Source organism: Nannospalax galili, unplaced genomic scaffold (assembly GCF_000622305.1).
Source record: "Nannospalax galili isolate Female #2095 unplaced genomic scaffold, S.galili_v1.0 scaffold596, whole genome shotgun sequence".
Lineage (NCBI taxonomy): Eukaryota > Metazoa > Chordata > Mammalia > Rodentia > Spalacidae > Nannospalax > Nannospalax galili.
Genome location: NW_008340140.1, coordinates 5,240,255 through 5,263,312, shown reverse-complemented (window position 1 = coordinate 5,263,312; position 23,058 = coordinate 5,240,255). Strand labels below are relative to the sequence as shown.

At 45.3% G+C, this 23,058-nt stretch overlaps 2 protein-coding genes across 6 annotated transcripts in view; one reads left to right on the top strand and one right to left on the bottom strand.

The window, feature by feature from the left end:
- The window catches only part of Bcas4 (breast carcinoma amplified sequence 4), a 60,409-nt gene extending 57,934 nt beyond the window's left edge, over window positions 1-2,475 (top strand). The window contains exon 5 of the mRNA XM_029564551.1: window positions 1,289-2,475. Within this exon, the coding sequence (XP_029420411.1) occupies window positions 1,289-1,393 (105 nt within the window). The 3' untranslated portion in view covers window positions 1,394-2,475. The remainder of the gene's footprint in view (window positions 1-1,288) is intronic.
- Window positions 2,476-10,154: 7,679 nt separating this feature from the next.
- The window catches only part of Adnp (activity dependent neuroprotector homeobox), a 29,622-nt gene continuing 16,718 nt past the window's right edge, over window positions 10,155-23,058 (bottom strand). For 2 of the 5 annotated variants that reach the window (XM_029564548.1, XM_017798689.2), the window contains exons 2-5: window positions 22,031-22,297; window positions 18,804-18,916; window positions 17,175-17,267; window positions 10,155-15,464 (exon numbers count right to left, since the gene is read on the bottom strand). In XM_029564548.1, coding sequence (XP_029420408.1) covers window positions 12,351-15,464; window positions 17,175-17,267; window positions 18,804-18,916; window positions 22,031-22,055 — 3,345 coding nt within the window. In that variant the 5' untranslated portion in view covers window positions 22,056-22,297 and the 3' untranslated portion in view covers window positions 10,155-12,350. Of the gene's footprint in view, window positions 15,465-17,174; window positions 17,268-18,803; window positions 18,917-19,318; window positions 19,538-22,030; window positions 22,298-23,058 lie in introns of all 5 variants that reach the window. The other 3 variants (XM_029564550.1, XM_008835156.3, XM_029564549.1) reach the window with 2 other exon arrangements.

Below are 23,058 nucleotides of genomic sequence, written 5' to 3'. Positions count from 1 at the left end.
GGAACAGGGTGTTTCCTGCAGAGGTCTCCTCAGCTGAGATGTTAAGTCTAGCCAGGCCCGTCCCTAGCAAGCCATCTTCATTGTGGTCAGCTTTGTTTATATACAAGAACAACTGGGAGCCTTGAGTCTGGGATGCCCAGGCCCTACCTGGGTCCAGTGACTGCAGACTCTGGCATCTGATCCAGGCCTAAGAATTTTTTTTTCTTTTCTTTTTTTTTGAAATATTTTATTTATTATTTTTATGTGTATGTGTGTTATTGCCTGCATGTAGGTAAGTGCACCTGTGTTGTGCAATGCCCCACAGAGGACAGAAGAGGCTGTCGGATTCCCTGGAACTGGAGTTACAGACAGTTGTTAGCTGCCATGTGGGTGCTGGGATTGGAACCTGGGTCTTATGCAAGAACAAGCAGTGTTCTTAACTGCTGATCCATCTCTCCAGCCCCTTTTTAAAAAGTTTTTAAGGTTTAATTGTTTATTACATGTATGCCTGCCTGCGTTTATGTGCACCACTTGTATGTAGGTGACCAAGGAAGTCAGTGTCATATTCCCTGGAACTAGAATTACAGGTACTTGTGTGCCACCTGATGTGGGTGCTGGGAACTGAACTGGGTCCTTTAGAAGAGCCCTTAACCATTGAGTCATCTCTCCAGGCCCGCTAAGTATTTCTTAAAGTTCCCAGGAGATTCTTGGGACTGGCAAAGTTGTAGTTGGAGGTGGTCCTGTGTGGAGATGCATCTGTAACCTACCCAGAGCCCATCAACCAGCTACAGAGAGTTGTCCAGTGGGAAATCTCTTGTTAACTTTCACTCAGCATAAACATACCAGAAACCAGGGAGCACTTTCTGGAGCGCTCATGTTGTGAAAAAGGAACATGTGGGTTTGGCACAGACTTGAGGAACATGGGGGGCGCTCAGGGAAGAGAAGCCAAGGATACTACCATGCCCAACTCTTGGCTCTGCAGGGATATCTGTTATGTATACACATACTCGTGCAAGCACATACACACAGGTACACCCAAAGACCAAAGTATACATGGGTCACAAGGAGTAGCATGAGGCACACACCCTCTGTACAGCTCCTTCTCAATTGGACTCTGAGGTTCTGTTGCTCCGGACAACACCTTTCAGGTGGCTGGTTCTTGCTGTCACAGGCAGGGCTGCCAGCAAAGCTCAGGAACCTTGTTCATGTGGCAGCTCTCCTGCAGGGTAACTCTTGGTGCTGGGATTCATGGGTCACAGAATGAGTGGTTTCCCATTGTGACCAGACATCTTGGCTTTTGTCATTCCAGAAGCCCGTGGCATCAGCACCCTTGCCTTATGAGCTGCCCATGCTGTACAGGACAGAGGACTATTTTCCCATGGATACTCAGGAGGCAAAGCACGAAGTCCCCTAACTGCCACCACCTTGCAGTGTAGAGTGATGGCACAGGAGCTGCTGGCATTACTCTTCCTCATTGATTTGCTTTGCATTTTCTCTGTGTGGGGCGTGGAGCAGCAGTGGTTACCCACAAAAGGACAGTGCATGACATAGGCCCACAAAGGCATTCTCTGCCGGTCTCCAGGGCATGGGGTCTACAGTGAGGGTTGTTGTCTGCAGACTGAGTCCCATCCTGTGGATCACCCGAATAAAAGGTGTCAAGAGCTCTCCCATGGTCAGGCTATGAGGTCTGTGGGAACATTGGGCTCCTTTTCTCCTGTGTAAATGTTTTCTCTCAGGTCACTCTGCCTGGTCAAAGGAGGCCTGGTACTCCAGTCTGTGCCTGAGGGGAGGGGGGTAAGCCTGGCCACCATCCAGCTGGAACACAGAGGCCAGAGGGTCCCTGTACCCTGGTATGCTGGTCTTCCTCCCTTCTGCAGACCCGCTTCCTGCTGTCATCCCCTCTCAAGAATCTGCCAGCAAGCTTCCACCTGGGCTAGAGATATGTGGAGTTCCTCTTAGAGTTAAGAATGCACAGGAAGGTGCATACACATACACACACACAAACACACACACACACACACACACACACACACACACACACACACACATGGGAATAGACTGCAGGATTAAAATTTCAAAGCAGTTTAAAATAATGTATCTGGCATGGCAGCAGGAGACAGCGAGGAGAAATGGAATGTGCCAGTTTTGGGAAACTTTGGAATTCAAAACATGTAGGTGAGCTGAACAGGGCAGGGTGGCCTGATGACCTGAGTTTGACCCCTGAAATCCACACTGTAGGAGAGAACCGACCCCCACAAGTTGTCCTCTGATCATTCCACATATGTGTTGTAGCATGTGCATGTGCTCATCCCAAATAAATAAATGTAATTACAAAAATTCAAATTTGCTAAACGACCCACCACCAGCAGAAACCCCAGAAGTGTGTGGTTGGCTCTGAGCAATTTGAAGATATCTGTGTTCAGCCACTGGGCAGGCATCTGGGAAAAATAAAAGGAGCCCACACCTGACTCTGCACCCTGGCAAAGTTTCAGAATTCCAAAAAGTCTTAATTGTATCAAAAAAAAATGTAGCTATTGAAGAGGCAAAAAGAGCAGAGAGATGAGACAAGAGGAGCCAGAAAGACCACTCTGAAAGGAGTCTGGCCTGGTGGCACACGCCTTTAATCCCAGAACTGGGGGTGGGGAGTGGGCAGAGACAGGTGGATCTCTGTGAAATTGAGGCTAGCCTGGTCTACACAGTTCCAGGCCAGCGGGGGCTACAGGAAGACCTGGACGCAAACAAACAGCAGCAACAACAAAAAAGCTGAAATGCCTCTTTAAAAAAAAGACCCCCCCCAAATTCCAAAACAGAATAGAAGACCCCTAAATCCCAATACAGAACTAATTTTTTTTTTTTTTTTGGCCTTTTTGAGACAGGGTTTCCCTGTAGCCACAGCTGTCCTGGAACTTGCTATGTAGACCAGGCTGGCCTTGAACTCACAGAGATCTGCCTGCCTCTGCCTCCCAGGTGCTGGGATTAAAGGTGTACGCCACCATGCCCAGCCAGAACTAAATTAAAAAAAAATATTTAACCCCAAGCACTCAGAAGGCAGAAGCAGAGGCAGGTGAGTTTGAGACCAGCCTGGTGTACGTAGTGAGTTCCAGGCCAGCCAGGGCTGCATAGTGAGACCGTTTCTCAACAACAACAACAAACATGGCTAAAACTTTTTTTCACAGGTTGGAGAGATGGCTCAGCGATTAAGAGTGCGTACTGCTCTTGTAGAGGACCCAAGTTCAATTCCCGATATTCAAGTTGGGCTGCTTATGACTGCTTGTAATTCCAGCTCCAGGGGATCCAGCAACCTTCTGGCCTCCACAGGCCCCTGTACACCCATGCACATCACCCCCACCCTATATACACATAATTAAAAATAAAGCTTAGCTTTTTGCTTTTTATATATATTATTATGTGTGCGTGTATATGGAGGTCAGAGGACAACTTGTGGGAGTCAGTTCTCTCCTTCCACCACGTGGGTGCTGGGGATTGAATTCAGGTCCTCAGGTTTGGCAGCAAGCACCTTTACCCTTTGAACCATCTTGCTGGCCCCAACAAAAAAATCTTAAATCAAATTCAAGATAAATGTCAAAGTAGGAAAATGTATTTGCAAATGTTACAAAATCCAATATGTAAACAGCACCTACAAATAAAAATTAGGGACATGAGTAAAGGGTATACGCAGCCATTTCACAAAATGCAGACAGTACTATGGGACTTAAGCTCAATGGATACCAATAGCTATGTGAGTTCTTTTTTTGTTTTGTTTTTTTTGAGACAGGGTCTCCCAGTAGCCTCAGCTGTCCTGAAACTCAGTATGAAGACCAGGCTGGCCTCAATCTCACAGAAATCTACCTGCTTCTGCCTCTCAAGTGCTGGGATTAAAGACAGGCACCACAGCACCTGATTGGGAGATTTATTTTTATTTTTTGGTATTTTTGAGACGGGTCTCCCTGTAGCCCCAGCTGGCCTGGAACTCACTATGTAGACCAGGCTGGCTTTGAACTCACAGAGATCTGCCTGCCTCTGTTTCCCAAGTGCTGAGATTAAAGGCCTATGCCACCACACCCGGCTTTTTAAAATAATTTTTATGCCTGGCCTCGTGCCGCACACCTTTAATCCCAGCACTCAGGAGGCAGAGGCAGGCAGATCTCTGTGAGTTCAAGGCCAGCCTGGTATATACATAGTGAGTTCCAGGACAGCTGTGGCTACAGGGAGACCCTGTCTCAAAAAGACCAAAAAATAAAAAAAATTTACAGCGGAGCATGATGGTGCATGCCTGTAGTCCCAGCACTTACGAGGCAAAGGCAGGTGGATCTCTATGAGTTCAAGGCCAGCCTGGTTTACATAGTGAGTTCCAGGACAGCTGGGGCTACAGGGAGACCTGCTTCAAAAAGACAAAAAAAAAAAATAATTTGTGTGTATGCATGTATTGCCTGCATGTAGGTAAGTGCACCCGTGTCATGCAATGTTGGATGTGTATGCTGTCGGATCCCCTGGAACTGGAGTGATGGAAAGTTGTTAGCTACCATGTAAGTGCTGGGATTTGAACCCAGGTCTTTTGCAAGAACAACCAGTGTTCTTAACCACTGAGCCATCTCTCCAGTACCTACTTACGTTTTATTTTATGTGTATGAGTGTATTGCCTGCATGTGTATAAGTGTACCTGTGTCATGCAGTGCTCTTGGAGGTCAGAAGAGGGCATCAGATCCCCTGGAACTGGAGTTATGGAAAGTTGTTAGGCACCATGTGGATGCTGGGAATTGAACCCCGGTCCTCAGCAAGAGCAGCCAGTGCTCTTAACCACTGAGCCATCTCTCCAGCCCCTCTTTTTAAATTTTCCGAGTTTTGCTGGCCAAGAACTTATGTTTCTTCTGGTTCTGCCTCCCAGTTACTGAGGTTACAGGTGTGTACCATCATGTCCAGTTAGTGTGGAAGATCGCTGAAATCCCTGATGGGGCCAGGAACACGCCTCAGCAGTAGAGTGCTTGCCTCCCATGCACAAGGCACTGAAAAAAAGAATGAAAAAAAGCATCTGTAAATTGCTTAGACAGCTGACATGTCAGGCTGAACAGCTAAGCAGTTTGATGAGACTGTTGATGAAATTGTGGACGTTCACCTTCCTCTTCTCTGATGATGGGCCCCATTCTCATGGACAACTGGCAATGCCCTCAGTTGTGCCTCCTCACCTAGGATTCTGCCTCTGGGAACCCAGCTTACAGGCATGACAAAGAAATGGTAAATGCAAGCCCAGTGTGGTGGCTCCCTCCTGATCCCAGCTACTTGGGAGAGTGAAGCAGGAGGATCCTAAGTTCAAAGCCAGTCTGGGCTACAGAGTGATTTCAAGGACAGCTACATAGTGAATTCCAGGCTAGCCTTGGCTGTAGAATAGGACCCTATCTAAAACAACTACAACAACAAAGAACAGCCTTGACTACACAGTAAGACCTTGTTACAGAAAACCAAAGGCAGTGGAAGGGCACTTGCCTTGCATGTTCAAGGCCGTGGGTTCAGCCTCAGTACCCAAATAACAGATATACAAAAGTTAAGTTATTCCTACTCCCCCATCCCGGATAGGTCTTATGTAGCCAAGCTGGCCTCAAACTTGCTGTATAGCCAAGGATGACCTTGAATTCCTAATCCTCTTGTCTCCACCTCTCAGTAGTTGGGATGACAGGTGTGTGAGCACATCTAGTTTATTTGGTGCTGGGGATGGAAGTCAAGGTTTTCCACATGTTAGGTAACTGTACTTAGCCACATGCCTAGCCCCACCATCCTTGATAAGAGATTGCACGTGTCCACAGGATAAGATACTGTCAGCCCGAGATGGATTAGGAGATCTTCATGAGCTGCTGTGAAGTTTATTTCCAAAGTCTGAAAAGCAAGTGTGGGGCACAGAGAGTGCGCTGTGGCGAGAAGACGCTCAGGCACAAACTTGAGAGCTGGGTATGTTTTGGTGAGAGGTCTTTCCAAGGCCCTTCTCCTGTCTTTCTTTCTTTTTGATAATTGGTGTTTTCCTATTCAAAAAGCTCACTTAAAACCAGTTGCCAACAATAAAAAAATCGGGAGTTCATATAAAAAAAGTGGGGTTGAAGAGATGGGTCAATGGTTAAAAATGCATACTGCCCTTTAGGAGGACTGTCTTTCAGTTCCTAGCACCCATGTTGGTCAGTTTATAACTGCCTGTAACTCCAGCTATAGACCAGGCTGGCCTCTACCTCACAGAGATCCACCTGCCTCTGCCTCCCAAGTGCTGGGATCAAAAGCCCGCCATGCCTAGCTACACATACACATATTTTTTAAAAAAGTGTCTGACAACAGTGAGCTCATGTGGCAGCAAAGGGCCTTTAGAGGGAGGGACCGCTGTTCAGATCTCTCTAGACTTCAACTCCCTTCCACCTTGAGTACTGGATGTAACATCCTTAGCACTGGACTGGGGAACTTACTTCAAGGATATAAGCAAAGAGACACCTGGGCAGAGTCTCAGGGTGGGGATGGCACCTGCAGGCATCTCTGCGGTTGCAGCCTGGCTGGGATGTTTGCCCTATTCAAGATTCCCCAGGGATGGAGTAGGCCCCACTGTAGCCGAGTGTGCTGCTGAAGCTCAAGGGGTGACTGGCAACCCATGGTGTACCATGGCCAAACTTCAGACTCGCCATCCCTCCTGGAAGTGGATGCAAAGCCCACAAAATGTGAGCCAACTGTTCATCCATGGAGAAACAGGCTGTCACTTCTCCAGGAAGGCACAGTGGGCTTACCATTTGAAAAAAAGAGTCAATGGATCATACCATATTCATCAAGGTTGAGACCCACAGGAATATTTCAGTACAGGAAAAAGGCAGCTCCTAGTTGCCACTTGAAATAAAAACTGTCCTTGGGTGAAACCCTTTTCTCTGGGAAGGTACTGGAGGAATCTTGTTACAGAATCTGCCTTTGGCCTGATGGGGTACAGGCAGCAAAGACAGCTGCTTAAACAGAACCTATGGTGAGGCCAGGGTCTCACTGTGGACTTAAAAGCATAGAGACTTGGCTAGGCAACTGGGTGGAGGACAGTGGCACTCTGGCTTCTTTGATAGGGTGTGTGGTGGCCTTGAGTGGAGAAGAGTAAGGAGAATTATAGGGCACATAAATTTAGTGGAATGAGGTAAACCCATGAAGCCTGTCTGCTAGAGGTTCCCCTCTCTCAGGGTCCCCTCCATTGGGTCTCCCAGATGCTGTGCTGTGAGGTACCAGGCCTGAGGTGGAAGCAAGAGGTACAGCCCCAAGAACAGATTGTTGCCTTTTTCCTTGAGCACCCAGGAGCCCAACATGATGCAGCATGATCCCTGGGAGGATTCTTGGTTATGTCCAGAGGAATTCAGGGAAAGTGAGGATGTGCTCTCTCTCCATACAGGTGGTCTCTGAGTGTGGAGACAGCCATCTGCTGAAGTGGGATCTGGGACTCACAGAGCTGGGGCAGATACAGGACTAAGGTGTCTTATGGAGCAGTGGCCCTGGTTCTGGTCACACCCCAGCCAATCCTATGGGCTGAGGGACCCAGAGAGGCTCTAAGGCTGTTTTGGAGGCTCCAGTGTGTACTGTCCAGGAGACTGGACATTAGCCAGCAGGCAGGGGGTAAGGGAGAACTTGTCTTCTCAGGGGAACTACAGCTCTCTACTGGTCCCTGTGAGGAGTGTAGTGTCTCCATCATCCCTGAATCTTCCTTCCTAGGCTCACATGAAGCTCACAGGAAGCTCGAATTGGTTTATTTGGGTCCAACAGATTCCATTTCAGCTCCAGAGAAAGGACCTGACAGGTGTCAGGCAGCCAGGATGTCCTGTCCACTATGCTGGCAGGGGCTCTAGGTTAACCTAGCCTCAGGACCACACCCTGGCTCAATTCAGGCATTCATACAGGGTAGTGAATGGGAGGCACCTCACAAACAGGGTGTCTGCCTAGGATGGTGACCCTGCAGGTGGGAGGCTGAAGACCCTGAGTTGTTGATGGCAGCACCTAGCAGTCCCCCTGGCACAGTCAGCTGCCCCTTGTCTTCTTGACCAGTGAGATGAGATGGCTCAGCAACTAAGGACGCTTGCTGGTATTCAAGCAGCCTTGGGTTTGATTCCTAGCACTACAGAAAACCAGGCGTGGTGGTGCATGCATGTAATCCCAGCACTTGGAAGGCAGAGACAGGAGGATCTGAAATCCAAGGTCATCCTCTGCTACACAGCAAGAGGCTAGCCTGGAATATAAGACCCTGACTCAGAAAAGGGTATTATAGGACTCAGAAAAAACACAGGGGTTGGGGAGAATGAAGAGCTCCAGGCATAGATTGCCTAGCATGCAACAAACCCTAGGTTTGATCCCCACCACCTGAAAAAGAAGGGGCAGGGGAGTGGTCTGAAATGAGCTGGGGAAATTCAGTGTGAGAAGCTCACACCTTCCCAGTCCCAGCCTTTCCTAAGCGGCTGTCCTTACCTAAGGCCAAGGCTGCAGGGTGTGGCCTTGGGTGAGAATGAACACTGTGGACTCAGACCCTAGGTCAGGGACTGCACCTTCCCTTTGTCAGCTGGGATCTTGGTCTCTGAGATGCTGGGTCAGTACTTGGGGCCTGGAGCGGATACTCCCTTAGAGGGATTTTTCCTTTGGTGAGAGGCTGTGGGGAGTGTGGAGGGGCCTCAGCACCCTTCACTCCTGGAATGTTTCAGTGGTGGTGCACTTGGACCTTGTTTGGTAACCCTACTGCCCCAGCAGGTGTGCCCAGGCCCCCTACTGGAGGCCCTGCCCTGGAGGCCAGGGTGGAGCTTCTCCATTCTGACTGATGCCAGCCTGCTGCGTGTGCAACCCAGAGCAGCAGGCAAATCTCTGAAGCTGCCAGTCTCCCGCTCCAAGCAGGGTCTTACTTTTGGGTCTTAAGACTCCCAGATGGCTGTCTTGGGGACACAGCTGTCAGTCAGATCTAGCTTAGATGGCAGCCAGTACACTGGAAAAGCCCTATTATTTCTAGCGGCCTTATCAGTTTCCCAAAGGTATCTAGTCTCTTAGGGTATACATTTTCTTTGCGATAAGGGTACAGCAAAATGTTAACTGTAAGCACATGTCAGCAGTCTCCACCTGAAGGCTAGATGTTGCACTGGAGGCAGGGAGGGGTCTGTTACGATGTGAATCCCATATTCTCAGAAACTTGCCTCAATAGTAGGGTAAATTCGACCCTTCATTCTACTGAGCCAAGCCTTCCTCTTGGAGTACTTTGACCCTTTCCAAGGGGAGAGCATTTTTGACTATGTATCTTGTACCTCATTTTTTATAAAACCCCATCTATGCTGCAACTGCACTACATTCAAGTTTGGTGAGAGGTCAAGTTCTACTTGCTGCTAAAAGATTCCAGATACAAAGACAGACCAAATGGTCAGCCTTCCAGTAGCCCTAAAGAGACCCCTTTGTAATTTCAGGTTGACTTCTCAGCAAAACCTTTTCCTAGACTACTTCCTGGTGAACAATTAATTGGTAACAGGAATGCTGAATGTTTTCAGAATGGGGGGGGGTCTTCATCTTTGGGGATTTTTCAAACCTTCCACACCAAAAAAAAAAAAAAAAAAAAAAACCTGCCCAACTCCATGCTGTCAACTTTAGTCAGCATTAGAGGATACTCCACCACCTCATTTTAAAGAGCTCTAAAACGCCAGAAGCAGACTCACTGGGATTTGGGGGCCTGTCTTAAGGTGTCAATGCTGGCAGTGCAGAGGCAGAAAAGGGCTCCTTCGTGCCAGGACAGCTCACTTGGCAAGCAGCAAGCACAATCACTTCCAGAAGCGTTTCAGAGAGGGAGTTTCCAACTTTGGTTTTAAGTAACTGCTGGGTACTTACTTGGCTCACTTCTTAAATGGGCATCTTTGCAAATGTCAGACACTAGGTTCAGACACATACCAACAGGCAGGTAAGTTGGAAGACAAGATTCTTCCTATTTGGATTTTAAGAGAGGAGAAAACTTTTGGACCAATTTCTCCCTTGTATCACTCACGATGTAAAAAATAGCATATGTTTGTATGGGCTGAACAGGGAGCCACTGTCCAAGCCAGTGTGAACTCTGGAAGGTCCCTCTCCTCTGTAGAAGTGTTCTTGTGCACAAGCACTCAGAGCTGGATGGTTTTTAAAGTTGAATGGCCTTCAGATTAATCAGAAAGCAAACAGGAGTAACAAAGTTCTTTCAAAATGATGTTTATTGAGACACTGTAAAAGCTGCTGCACTGTTTCCAGTTAGCAATCTCCAACTCAAGTGGCTAAATCCCTTCATCTGATCAGATGTCCAGTTGTAACTGTGGGCTCCTACCTTGACCCCAATGCCATCCTCCATGCAGAACTCAGGCTATACTCTTCCTGTTAAGTTTCACAGATATGAGATGGCTTTAACCAGCAGGCGTTTCTGATTGGGTAATCTGTTGCATGTTAATTTGGAGATAATTTTATTCTACATGTTAGCTGGTGCAGTTTGGATCTTAGCAAAACTGATTCAGAAAAGATACTAGCCAGCCATAAGTACCCTAGAAATCCTAGTTTATCCTAGAATTGTACTTTTTCCTATTCTGTTTTCAAGTACGGAAATGATGGGCCATCTTAGATAACAGGTCTTCCCTTAGAAAGGGCTAAAAAGTCACAGACATCAGCCACTTCGAACTTCTCTAAGCCCATGTCCTGCAGAGATGGCTGACCTACCCCAACCCCTGCAGAGATGGCTGACCAACCCCAAATGCTGCACTAATTCTCTTTACAGCATTCTGCATTTAGCTCGAGTTGTTCTTGGAAATATATGTACAGAAAATATACAGATCCTCCAGTGCCAACTGCTCCTAAATGCATGCTCTTCACAGCAAATGGTCAGAGGACCTCCAACAGAGGCAGACTCACTGCCTGTTTACTACAACTGTTCCCATGGTGAGGTGGAAATGAGCAGTTTAGAGAGAAGACAGACTACCAGGGCATATGAAGATCCTGCTTGCAAATCAATGCCAACTTATACATTTATATTTCTTGACCACTGAAACATTTACATATACACCCAGGCCCTGCTCCTTATCAAAATATGGCCCCCAAAACTCCAGGATGTGTACTTATGTGATGAAAAGAAGTGCACACACAAACCAAACGATCCACATCAGGTGCCTGAAGAAAAGGTGTGCTCTATGCGAATGGTAGATCTTGGTTTTCCATGAGTTTCCTTGGTGACCGTGGCTTCCGTCTCTGCTCAGAGTGCTGTGGCATCAGCACAAGATATAACAAACTCACAGGACTGTCATGTGTAATAAACCAAATATTTACATTAAGCACAATACAGCAATTTATTTAGATGCTGAAAAGGAATACAAAGGGAAATAAAGACCACAAAATTATACATACTACAACAGTGTGTCATATATTAGATGGTATAAATGAATAACACCACGTGGTGTTCAACTCAAGAGAAAACTAAATATCCCAAATGCAGCACTAACTGTGCTTGCTGCTTCAACACAACACTCTTACAGATCTAAAAGGTGTCAAAATTAGTAGCTGTAAAGTCAATTCTTGCATGTGATTTTAGCTTTAAAAGGTCTCAAAGAGATCTGAAAAAACCAGTTTGTTTTTTTGACAGTTGTAATGTCAAGTATACTCAAAACAAGAAAAAAATTCTATAATACAAGAAGAGTCCAGATATATATCTTACGTTGCTGGCCTCTGCTGCAAGATTGTACAAGGTTATGTGCAAAAACTAAGTCTGTCCAAAGGTCCGTACTAGCGCAGGGTCAAGCTTCTGCTAGGTAAACTAGATATAGCATTTATTACACAGCAAGGGCAACACTGAAAAAAAGAAAAAAAGAAAAAAAAGGGAACAAACCTATGATGGGCACACAGTAACAGTATCATAAGCATCACTTGAGTAGGTCTAAAAGACTGTACAAATATACATGTCAACTATTCAGAATGAGTACATGAAAAAAGGTCGATTTTCCCAAAGTCTACTATACACATTAGAGTGGTAGCTTGTATGTTGGCCCTACACTACCATTGTGAATCATGGTAACATTTTCCAAGGACATTCAACCAAACATTTTACAGAGGGAAACAAATGTTGTAAAGGCAGATAAAATAAACTTCTGCTTTTCCCTGTGTGCATTGTGAGCCACCAGCTTATTGGCTTTTCACATTTCACCATGTCTACCAGAGAAAGGTCTTCAAGATCAACCAACTGTATGTCATAGAATTAGAAACCACCACCGAGACTGTAGTGGTAATATGTCCCCACAGCCTGCTGACGGACCAGTCCTTGCAAGGCAGTACCAGTTAGAAGGCAGCTTTGCAGTCAAGACTGGAAAAAGAGCCTAGGTCCAGGCTGCAGCACATCTTGTTATGGAGCCAGGCCCTCAGGCCTGCTGGCTGCTCAGTTTAACTCCGGTTAAGCTGCCGTGCATGGGCTCAGCTACTCCATCAGTCATGTTGTCAAACTGCTCTCCATCCTCACTGTCAATTGTGCTATTCTGCCACTCAATCTGGGGGTTCGATAAGCGCTCAGCATTCTCAGATGCATTCTCCCACTGTGACTGGTCCTTGGACCAAAACCCTTCAACTTTTCCATAGGAACTATTCTTCCATTTCAATTGCTCTGTGTCACCTTGCATGGAAGCCTTTTTTTTGGCAGCTGGCTTACTGCTCCTTGCATCTTCGCTCTGGGAAGACTCATCAGACCAGGTTCCTGGTTTCATTTCACATGCGTTATCCTCAAAGTCCGACATCTGTTGGGAACCAGGCCCACTCTCAGATGGTGAAGCGCCATCTTTCCACGCAACAACGTCATCTTGGTCTACCTCACTGTCAGAGGCATCATGCATTAGTTTGGTTGGTTCCTCAGTCAAATGGATAGTTTCATATTTTGAACCATCCTCCTCTTTTTGGTCTAGCTTTTCCTCAGATTCTAAAGCGTCCTCAGGAATTACCTTGGGCACATGTTCCTCTGGGTTATCACTAGGGATTTTAGGCTCAACTTCAAAAACAGGGTCAAACGGGCTTCCGCTCCCATTGGATTCTTCTTCCAAATTTTCAAAGCTATCTGAGGAGCTGTCATCTTCCTTCCCAAGGGAGAGCTTTTTGTCAGCAGTCTTACTGGCATTGACTCTCGAGTCCTTCTCGTCATGATTTTCAAACAGCCACTCGGCATCGAAATCCATCTCGTGTTTGACTTTATTTAGTTCTTTCATGTTGAAGCCCAGCAGCACACCAGGCTTGTACTTCTCACAATCACGAACACATTTCTTCCTCTTGTTACTGAAATGAGAGGCAATGTCACTCTTCCACAGCCACAGGCTGGCTGCCAGCTTCTCTATTTCCCTCCTGGTGGGATAGGGCTGCTTGTTGAAGTACTTTGTTAGAAAGCTTTTCCTGGCTTCATAAGAATCATCTTCGTGACCCTTGGGGTCTAAAGCTAAAACCACTGGCTCTTCGGGCTTCTCTTCAAAGAAGCTGGGGGAATCACTATCGTCATCTAGCTTCCGCTTCTTCATCAAGGGAAACTCCATCTGCTCATAGGTGCGCTTCACAGGGGCCAGGCCTGGAGACTGATTGAGCCGAGAAGGTGCGTTTGTCTTCTCCTGGCCGTTCTGGGTCTTTCCAACGCCCCTACAATGGACTAGATGCAAAGTGATGGTTGAGGCGGTCATGTTGCTGGTATACACACCAAGGCAGTGGATACACTTGTAGGTGAGCTTTTTCTCAACTGGATGAACTGTCTGAATAACTTGATGTCTCTCTCGTAAGTGATGTGCAAGCGCGTCAGATATGGGTCCTTTTAGGATCGAAAAGCAAAGAGGACAAAGGGTTTTCCCAACATCTTTTTTATACGGTACTGCAGCTTGAGGTGAACTTTTATTAACAGGGGCATCTGACTTTTCCTGAACTTTTGGCTGTGGCTTTGGAGGAACTGGAGCATTGTTTTGGGCATGGTAAGCAACTGATTCAGCTGGGGCATCCCTCAAGTTGTATGTGGTTACCAGGAGATGGATGTTGGTGTGGCTGCCCTGCTGTAATGTCAAATCAAAGCTCAAAGTAGAATCTGTTTTAGGTCCCATCTCTTCATCAACGTGAACCATTCTCATGTGTGCAGCCATCTTTTCCACATCATTGAAGGTTGAACGGCAATATGGACATGACAGGCCGTGAATTAACATATGGTTGAGCAAGGTATCTGTGGGCAGATAGCGATTACAGTAGAGGCATTTGCTAGTAAAATTGTGTATTTTCATAATGTAATTGGCTACTGCTGGGACTTTCTCAGCTTTATGTTCCTTTTCGAAGTGCACACTATAGACATTTTCAGGAAAAAGCTCATTACAGATTGTACATATTTTCCACTTCTGAGTTGCACAATGGTTGCTTGGGGGAGGGGTTGCGGCAAGTACTGGAGCCTTGGAACTGGACTGACTCAACACTCTAGATGCCTGTGACTGGGAAATGGAAGGAGACTTTAACTGGCTTGACGGGAGGGAAGAGGCATTAGCAGTCTGCAGGGAGTATCTGGCTGGGGCTGGAGACCTCTGCTCTGCCCCAAGCCCATAAGACCTTCCATTTCCACTCGGAAGCAACTGCTTCACAGACTGAGACTGCTGAGGGATGGAAACTGGCGCATTGCCACCCAGACCCAGCCGCACGGATTGTCCAACACCGTAACTCTGACTCACAGACTTGACTCCGTAGCTGTTCTGTTGCAGGTGAACGTTGGACATCATGTTGACTCCAGAGGAATTTAAGTTAGGCTTTGGTATTGATAGTCGATTCACCATCTGCTGTGATGGCAAGGACCGGACATTTCCAGAAGCAAGGGAGCCGATTCTTGGTGGGAGTCCCACGCCTTTTTTCTCTTGAGGTTTGGGAGCAATCAGCATCAAGGGTTTGGATCGGGGAACCACCACATTTGTGTGTCCGATCATGGCAGTGACCTGATAGCCTATCCGTTCGTGGTCTTCGATGACATGTTGTACCAAAGCTTCATAGGACTTTGGCATGAAAAGGCATCGCTTGCAGTGAATATTACACTCTTCACGGGCATTTGTGCCCAGAGGAACTGCACCATTAAGTGATTTTTCTCCAGCCTTTGCTATGTAAGGTGCTGCCACGTGCTGAAAATGTTCCCTGTAAATGTGCTTCCTAACTATTTCGTAAAGAGGATCCCGGTAAGTGCACTTCTTACAGTAATAAACAGCCTGCTCTACACTGTCAGCCTGCTTAGGTTTAAGGCCATCATTTTTGTTTTTATCTTTGAAAGTGCTGAGGCTGCTACTTGGTGCGTTGGAGTTTGGAGCATGGAATATCTTAATGTGTGTTTCCAAAGTCTTTTTGTCTGCATTGAAGGTACAGTAGGGGCAATTAAGGAGAATTCTATTTTCGAAGTCTTCACTATGGACATTCCGGAAATGACTTTTGTAGGCTGAGAAGAATTTTGAGGAAAATGGACAAGCGCTGCAGCAAAAAGGTTTTGTCCGATAGTCCTAAAGAAAACACAGACACTAGAGTGAGAAGGCCACTCCAGGTGGGCGGTTCCAGGTCCCAGGCACCTCCCCCCAGGCATGCTCAGAATGTTATTTTTAGAACTAAAACTCTGCAATGCACTCACTTCTGTAGGTTTCCTCTTGCAGAAAAATTAACAGAAGAGAAACTCCATGAACTCTCAAGCATTGTGAAGCAAGTATTTTTAAGTCCGTCTGTGTCAGTTAAAACCTCAGTGTTAAGTGTTCCCTAAACTGTTAGAAAGGGCTAACTTCTTGCTCACAAGTGTCAGAGACAAGGCAAAGGTAAATATGGCTTCATGAAAAACATTTTTCAGCTGAAAATAGCCAAGAGCAAAGTCCTTCTCACTTTGTGGATCAAGGCCACTAGAGGCTTCAGATAGGATATGGAAAACTCAGGGCCTCAACTGCTTTAACGACTGCTTTAACACAGAGATAGATGCTTACAAGAGACAAAGACACACCATTTCTCTTCTCAGTCACGGAAAAAGGAAAGCCCTGTAACATTTCCTCCTCTAAAGGGAAGCTTGGTATAGTATTCAGATTTCAGTATAGTATTATAGTATTTCAGATAGAAGTCCCTAACTGGGAACACCAGCTCCTGCAAGAGCAGCTTCAACAAGGCCAGTGAAGCGACTGATGCTTGGACTCAACTAAGGCCACCGAAGACCGCCCCAGACCGAGGACTGCAAAGCCGTGCTGCACTGCAGAACAAGTTCATCTTGGTACCAAAGCCAGAATTATGACCCAAACCAAGTAAATATATACATTGAGATGTTATCTTCTCTCTGTTTTGACAACTCTGCTTTTCCTCAAAGTTCCTTCTCTAAGAAAACTTTCACATTAAGACCACTGGTCAACACCTCTTCCTATAAATCCTCCGAGTATGCTAGAATTAAAATGTGAGTTGACACTCATTTCTCCCTACGGAGACAGAGGTACTGTCTATAATTTCATTTATACATCTTCATTTATGGATACACACACTGGGATCAGTGACGATCATTTTGAAGGCAAAGTTGTAAAAAGTTACGGCACTACTCTCCTACAGAGCCACCTACCATACCCTTCCATAAAGATTAGGTGCCATCAGTACAGAGAAAAAAGAACCCTTAAGTAGAAGGGTGAACTCAGCTCTTTCCTTAGAAAAACAAAGGGGCCAACAAAGACAGGAAGACGGCATGCTCCTGGACACACAGAATGCTGGAGAGCACTTTAGAGATAGAAGAGCAATGGAGGGACTATAGCATAGGCTTCCAAGCTCTTATATTTTCATTTTTTAAAAAGACAGGATCTCATTTGCCCAGTCCTGTCTCAAACTTGCTATGTAGCTGAGGAGGCGCTCAAGTCTTGCCCCACGTCCCAAGTGTTGGGACCACAGGTGTATACCACCAAACCACCAAGCCTGGGTTATGTGGTGCTGGAGCGCAAACCCAGGGCTTCGTGAATGCTAGGTGAGCATTCCACCAAATGGACATTCTCTTAAGGAACAAAATTTCCTTTTATATTTTTACTTGAAATTTCAGTCCAGTAATACCACCACAAAGTTCTTAGATTTTCCTACCCCTCAGGAAAATGAGATATGCCAAGTGTGCATCTTCTGAACTACATCACTGCACCACTATGCAAGGCTAGAGCTGGAAATGGGGTACACTAGGAATATTGCCATTTGGGGACATCTATACCACTTACCTGGTTTTTTGTAAGCGAAGGGTCCCACAGTCCTACATCCTCCCATGTAGTGTTTTTCAAATAAAAGTCGTTAGGTTCAAACTGCTTAAAATCCTAGAAAACAGTGAAAGAAATTTACAAAAACACAGTGATATCAAGCTGAGCCTGACCTGACATATCAATTCTCCCTCTTCACTAGTGTGGAGGGTACAGAAAACCCCACTGAGAAGTAACAAGTGCTAAGGCTCTCAGGGAACACACAAGGGCATGGCCAGGTTCCCAACGAGGCTGCTGGAAGTTCAGATGTGAAAACTCCAGTCATACAGGCCATCAAAGCACTGCCGCTCACCAGTTATAGTACTGGGAGAGGAGCCATGCTTGCTACTAGCCCCGTAGGCTTTAAGCTCTGATTCAGTGGGGGAAAAATGGGAGGTGGCGTGCATCTGGACAAAAATTTGAGACTTTTAAACCCAGAAAGCAAGCACATAATATGCTATTCTATTTATACTCTAATGTGAAAATTCAACACTCCCACCCCAAAGATGAAAGAGTTTAAGGGTAAATTTCCCTCTTTCCTAAATGGTACACAGCTCCAGGTAGAAAGTTAAACACACACAAATGTCAACAGTCCTTATTGGGTCTAGTGGGAGAAACACATCAAATGCAGAATAGAGAAGATAACTTAATATTTGGATTATTTATTTTGGTAAAGATGACCCCCTCCATCCCCATGCAGATGAATGGACTGTTTCATCTGGGCAAATCTAGCTGAACCTGAGGGGTTGGAGAGGAGCTGGGCTCCTTCCACACAGGGACAAACCAACTAGAGAAGTTTCAGTTTCCATGACATAGCCCTGGAATATTGTAAATGGGGACTCAGGAAAAGAAAGCTTGTTCTATGAATGAATGGTTGGTCATTCTCTGAACACTTCTTCTGTACTTTATTATGTTTCAAGCACTGTGCTAGGTGGTGGGGATAATGGCAAACAAGGCAGCTTTGCCCTGGCCATCTGGAACCTAAAAGTTAGTGGGGGAAGCAGCTTTCAATGATTCAGTAGATTTTTGTGCAACTATTAAGATCTGGAACAAGGAGATCTGGACAAGGAGATGCCTGTACCAGCTAGCCTATGGGGCTTGAAAAGCTTACAGAATAAACAGGCTAGGAAAAGTCTGTAAAGGTCAAACTGTTATACAAGGGGAAAGGTAAATCTCTGATGGGTCAAAAAGGCTGACAAATGCTCAAATCCTAAGGAAAGAGATGACAAGCACCCAACAACCATGTCAACAGTGAGACCTATCAGGATGAGAAGAGGCTTGGCAGTTCCCACCGCCCCTTCGTAAACTGCAGACAAGAATTCCCGTGTTCCCCTCTAAAGGTTATTTTAAGGACTCAATTTATAGACAACTTAAAAGCACCTAGTACACTATTCTTTAAGTTCTCCACAACTATTTTCGTCTCAGGATGCAAAGATTAAAGAATACACTTTAGGAGAAGGGATTAGGCTATGCTAATAGAGAAAGCTCTGGTGAAGCTAAAGGTGCAGTTAAAATTCAGAATCCTACCTAATCATTGATCATCCTGACCACTGACCAAAGCAATGGATCAGAAGCTGAGTCACATCAAAATTAAAAAAACGGCATGCTACTTACTTCTATGTGTTCTTTACAGTATTCCAACCCAATGTCACTAAGTATTTTTTTCACAGTTTTCCGGGCTTTTCTTAAACTGCCAAGATTGTTGACAGGAAGTTGGAACATAGTTTCTATTGGAAAAAAAAATTTAAGTCAAAGTCAAAACATGTACAACGTGTAATAGTTACTAATTCCACTGATGACAGGATCCCAAACCCTGGCTCCCTCTGAAAATAGGTGAGATTTCTAGTCTAGAATATTCTGAATACTTAAAGGAGAGGCAAAGGTAAGTGCTTGCTTGCCTTTTCTATTTTGTTAGCAGCCCATGAGTTGAAGTACACAAGTCTCACGAGGCTTTAAAAACCAGTCTAGTAATGAACTTCAAGTTGAGAATTAGGGAAATAACACCAACCAGCTATTTTTAAGTCAAGCGTGCACGTCCTTCTCCATGTATTGTTGAATCTATAGACCTAGGAAAATGCTCACCACACAGCTATGGATGTCATGGAGAGGGTTTGGCTGTGGGCACCTACCCTAATCACTGCTACAGCACTCACAGAAGCCAACAATGCACTCGGTAACAGTTTCTGTCTATTTCTCAAGCCCAAGTCCCCAATGGTGATGTGACTTGCTCCTCAGGTGGCAACACATCAGGGCAAAGGCACTCATACAGGTCACAGAACAAACACTTGGATAGGGAAAGCTGTTGGCATCACAGAATACACGGTGGCTGCTGCAGGCTTTAGAAGATCCTTTTGAAAAACAGAATGCTCATATGTGTCTAAGGGAATCAAAAAGTTGTTTAACTGTCCAAATACACTAAAGTCAGTGACTCAGATCCATGTTCTCTAAAAACAAAGGCATCTGTATTTATTAATAAACTAATATGGAGCCAGGCATGGTGGTGCATACCTTTAGTCCCAGCAAGGCAGGCGGATCTCTGAGTTTGAGCCCAGCCTGGTCTACATAGTGAGTTCTAGGCCAGCTGGGGCTACAGGGAGACCCTGTCTCAAATAGATAAAAAAAACCAAAGCCTTAATATGGGTGGCTGAGAATTTATACGGCTTCTAAATGTAACCTTAACAGCCTTAATAATCTAAATCCAAAGTAATTTTGTGAAGTAGCTCTAAGACCAAATCCAGCAAAAACAAATGTCAATGTACCAGGAACCTAGATTTAATCTATGTAAACCAAGTCTTCTAATAGATGGAGGGCTGTTACTCCATAGCAGCATTACATTTGTGAACTGCTGGTCAACTAGTCCCAAGGTTCTTAAATCCGAACATGGGTATGATACTCAAAGTCGTAACTCTCAAAATACCCTATATGAAGCCCCAAAGAATTCCCTGAAAGCCACTTCCCTGACATAGTCTCCAGACGGCTGTAGTGGCCTCTGCCAGTCCCTGTTAGAATTACTATATACTATATGAAAATGAATTCAAGACCTTAATTTTTCTCAGCCTATTATCTGTTGTTAAATATTTAAATTCAAGCTGAGCATGGTGGTACATGCCTACAATCCCAGCACTTACACGAGTTTGAGGTCACGTATACCCTAAAATGAAATAAGCCCTATACACAAATATAAGTTCAAATTAGTAATCAGCTCCACGGTTCATTAATGTTAGCCACTTTATTTTAGCTTTAAAAAATTTATTTATTATTTTTATTTTTTATGTGTATGAGTTTATGCCTGCATGTAAGTAAGTGCACCCATGTCGTGCAATGCCCATGGAGGACAGAAGAGGCTGTCAGATCTCCTGGAACTGGAATTACGGACAGTTGTTAGCTGCCATGTGGGTGCTAGGATTCGAACCTGGGTCTTCTGCAAGAACAGTCAGTGTTCTTAACTGCTGAGCCATCTCTTTAGCCCTACCTTAACTTTTTAATGAGAACTACTTCAAGCCTCTGCTGGGCAGAGGGCACAAGTCTTTAATTCCAGCACTCTCCAGGCAGAGACAGGAGGATTTCTCTGAGTTCAAAATCAGCCTGATCAACCTATCAAGGCCAGCCAGCACTACGTAGGTAAGAACTTGTCTCAAAAACAAAAACAAAAAAGGGGTGGTGGGGAGGAAATCACCCCAAGCTTCAAACTACTTTTGAATCAGAACCCTAAACAAGACCACCATACATAAAGCGATTCTGAAAACAGCTAAAGTATTTATGGGGGAGAAGTGCCTTACAGCAAGGTCAAAAGCTGCCCTTGAGATGACTCAGCTGTGCAAGGAAGAGAGACATGCTATCCCCCAATGCACCCCAGGTCACTAAAGCCGCCTCCTTAGGCCTTCTTGGTTAAATGGTGTTGGCCTTTTTTTTAAAAAAAAAAACAAACAAAAAAAAAACAAGTATTATCCTCCCAAGCCCAAGCAGAATCTCCTTTCAGCGAACTGTAAACCTTCAGGGCATGGCATATAAAGGCAAAATATCCAGTGCAACAAAACTGTGACCTTATTCCTTAATCACTTCCAGGGCACTTAAAACGTTGCCAGTCATGGTGCTGAAACCAGAGTGAAGAACAAAACAGTAGGCCCTCAGGTGGCAGAGTTTTTAGACACACAAGTTTTCCTGTTGAGCCTCCTCTGGAAACCACCCCTGCCACAAGTGATGTGCTGGAAGTTAGGTCTCAGGCTGAGCAGTTAAGTGTTTCATGTCTGTAGACATCGATCAGTTCAAAACTGGACATGTGCCCCAAACATGGCTGTCAGAGATGCCGGAGAGTGGAGATGCCAGTGCAGGTAAAGAGCAGAGGGAAGGTGCCCGAGACAGCACGATCCCTACTACAGCTACCTCCACCCTTTCCAGAGGGAGAAAATTAAAATACTCTATGGAACGAGCCTTTCAAAAATCTAAAAAAATAATTTTTGGGAAAGCTCAAAGTGTCCCCCCACAACCCCAGTCAAGATAAATTACCTTTTTCGGGTTAGCATGTAACCATCTGAAGAATTGGACTTATACAACCAACTTTGGAAAATGACTCAAAATTCGTTTTGAATGAATCAGTCCCACTCATTCTCAGTTTAATAAACCCAGGCCAAACTCCTACTCAGGTGTTTTATTAGAAAGCAAGAGTCAGGTCGCTGGAATAAAAACCTGAGATTCATCCGGGCCCTAAGGCTACAGATGAATTAAATCCACATCAATAATACATTATGTCTGAGCCTCTCTTCTCTCCAGACAAAAAACGCAAACCATCCCCCTGTAGATCAGATAAGTTTAGGGCAAAGGTGATGATCCAACATTAGTACCTGAGCAGCACTGAGCAGAATCCATGGACTGAGAAAGTAGAAAGTAATTACAATCACTTGGAACAGTCACTGCCAAAAGTCCTGGATCCACTCAGAGGCTGTGCTCAGGTCCTTCTGGGTCAGGATGATGGAGAGCCCAATAATGAGTGACAGTCTAACAGTCCAAGGTAAGGTCTGTAGGACCTGATCATACACCGAACACCAGCTGGGCCTTGTCTATCGCAGTCTCTCTGCAAAGCTACCCAGTCAGGATGGCACCACCGAGTCCTATGTTTAGAAATAGAAAAGTATTTACTACTATGTCATCAAAAAATAAAACAAGGTAAGACAAAATGAGAAAAACAGAAAACTCAGGCAGAGGTTGATAGTTCCTCCATAGAGTATCTGTCTAGTATCCATAAAGCCCCGGATTTGATCCCCAGCATCTCAAAAAATAAAACACAAACAGCAGCAACACCACAAAGCAAAACAAAACCAAAACCCACCACCAATTAGAAACCTGTCTGTGCACAGAAGACAAAGGAAATCTCTAAGCACACCTGTCCAGATCACACTGAAGCCACTCCAGAGATACAGCCGAGTGTTTTCTAATACACAAATCCTCCCATTTGAGACATATCCTTATGTGAAGTTTCCAGACTTCCAGGAGTATACATATACAGGCTGATTCAACTTGCAGCAAGCACCACAGTAAATAGGATGGTGAGGCCAGCTTCCCACCAACTGTACGCATAGCTGCCACTTTCCAAACATGTACAGAGACAACTTACATGGCTTACATGAGGGAATAAAGTCTCTGATTTCACAAGAAGAGCCTACCAAGGCACTAGTTCCACTAGATCAAAGGCTGGAAGAGGTACTATTACTAGAAAACCAATTCATTTTTTATATTATCTAGCCAAATTAGTATGCAAACAATTTCCTAAGAACAAGAGACATTAAAAAATTCTCATGAGCCAGGCGTGGTGGCGCACGCCTTTAATCCCAGCACTTCGGAGGCAGAGGCAGGCGGATCTCTGTGAGTTCAA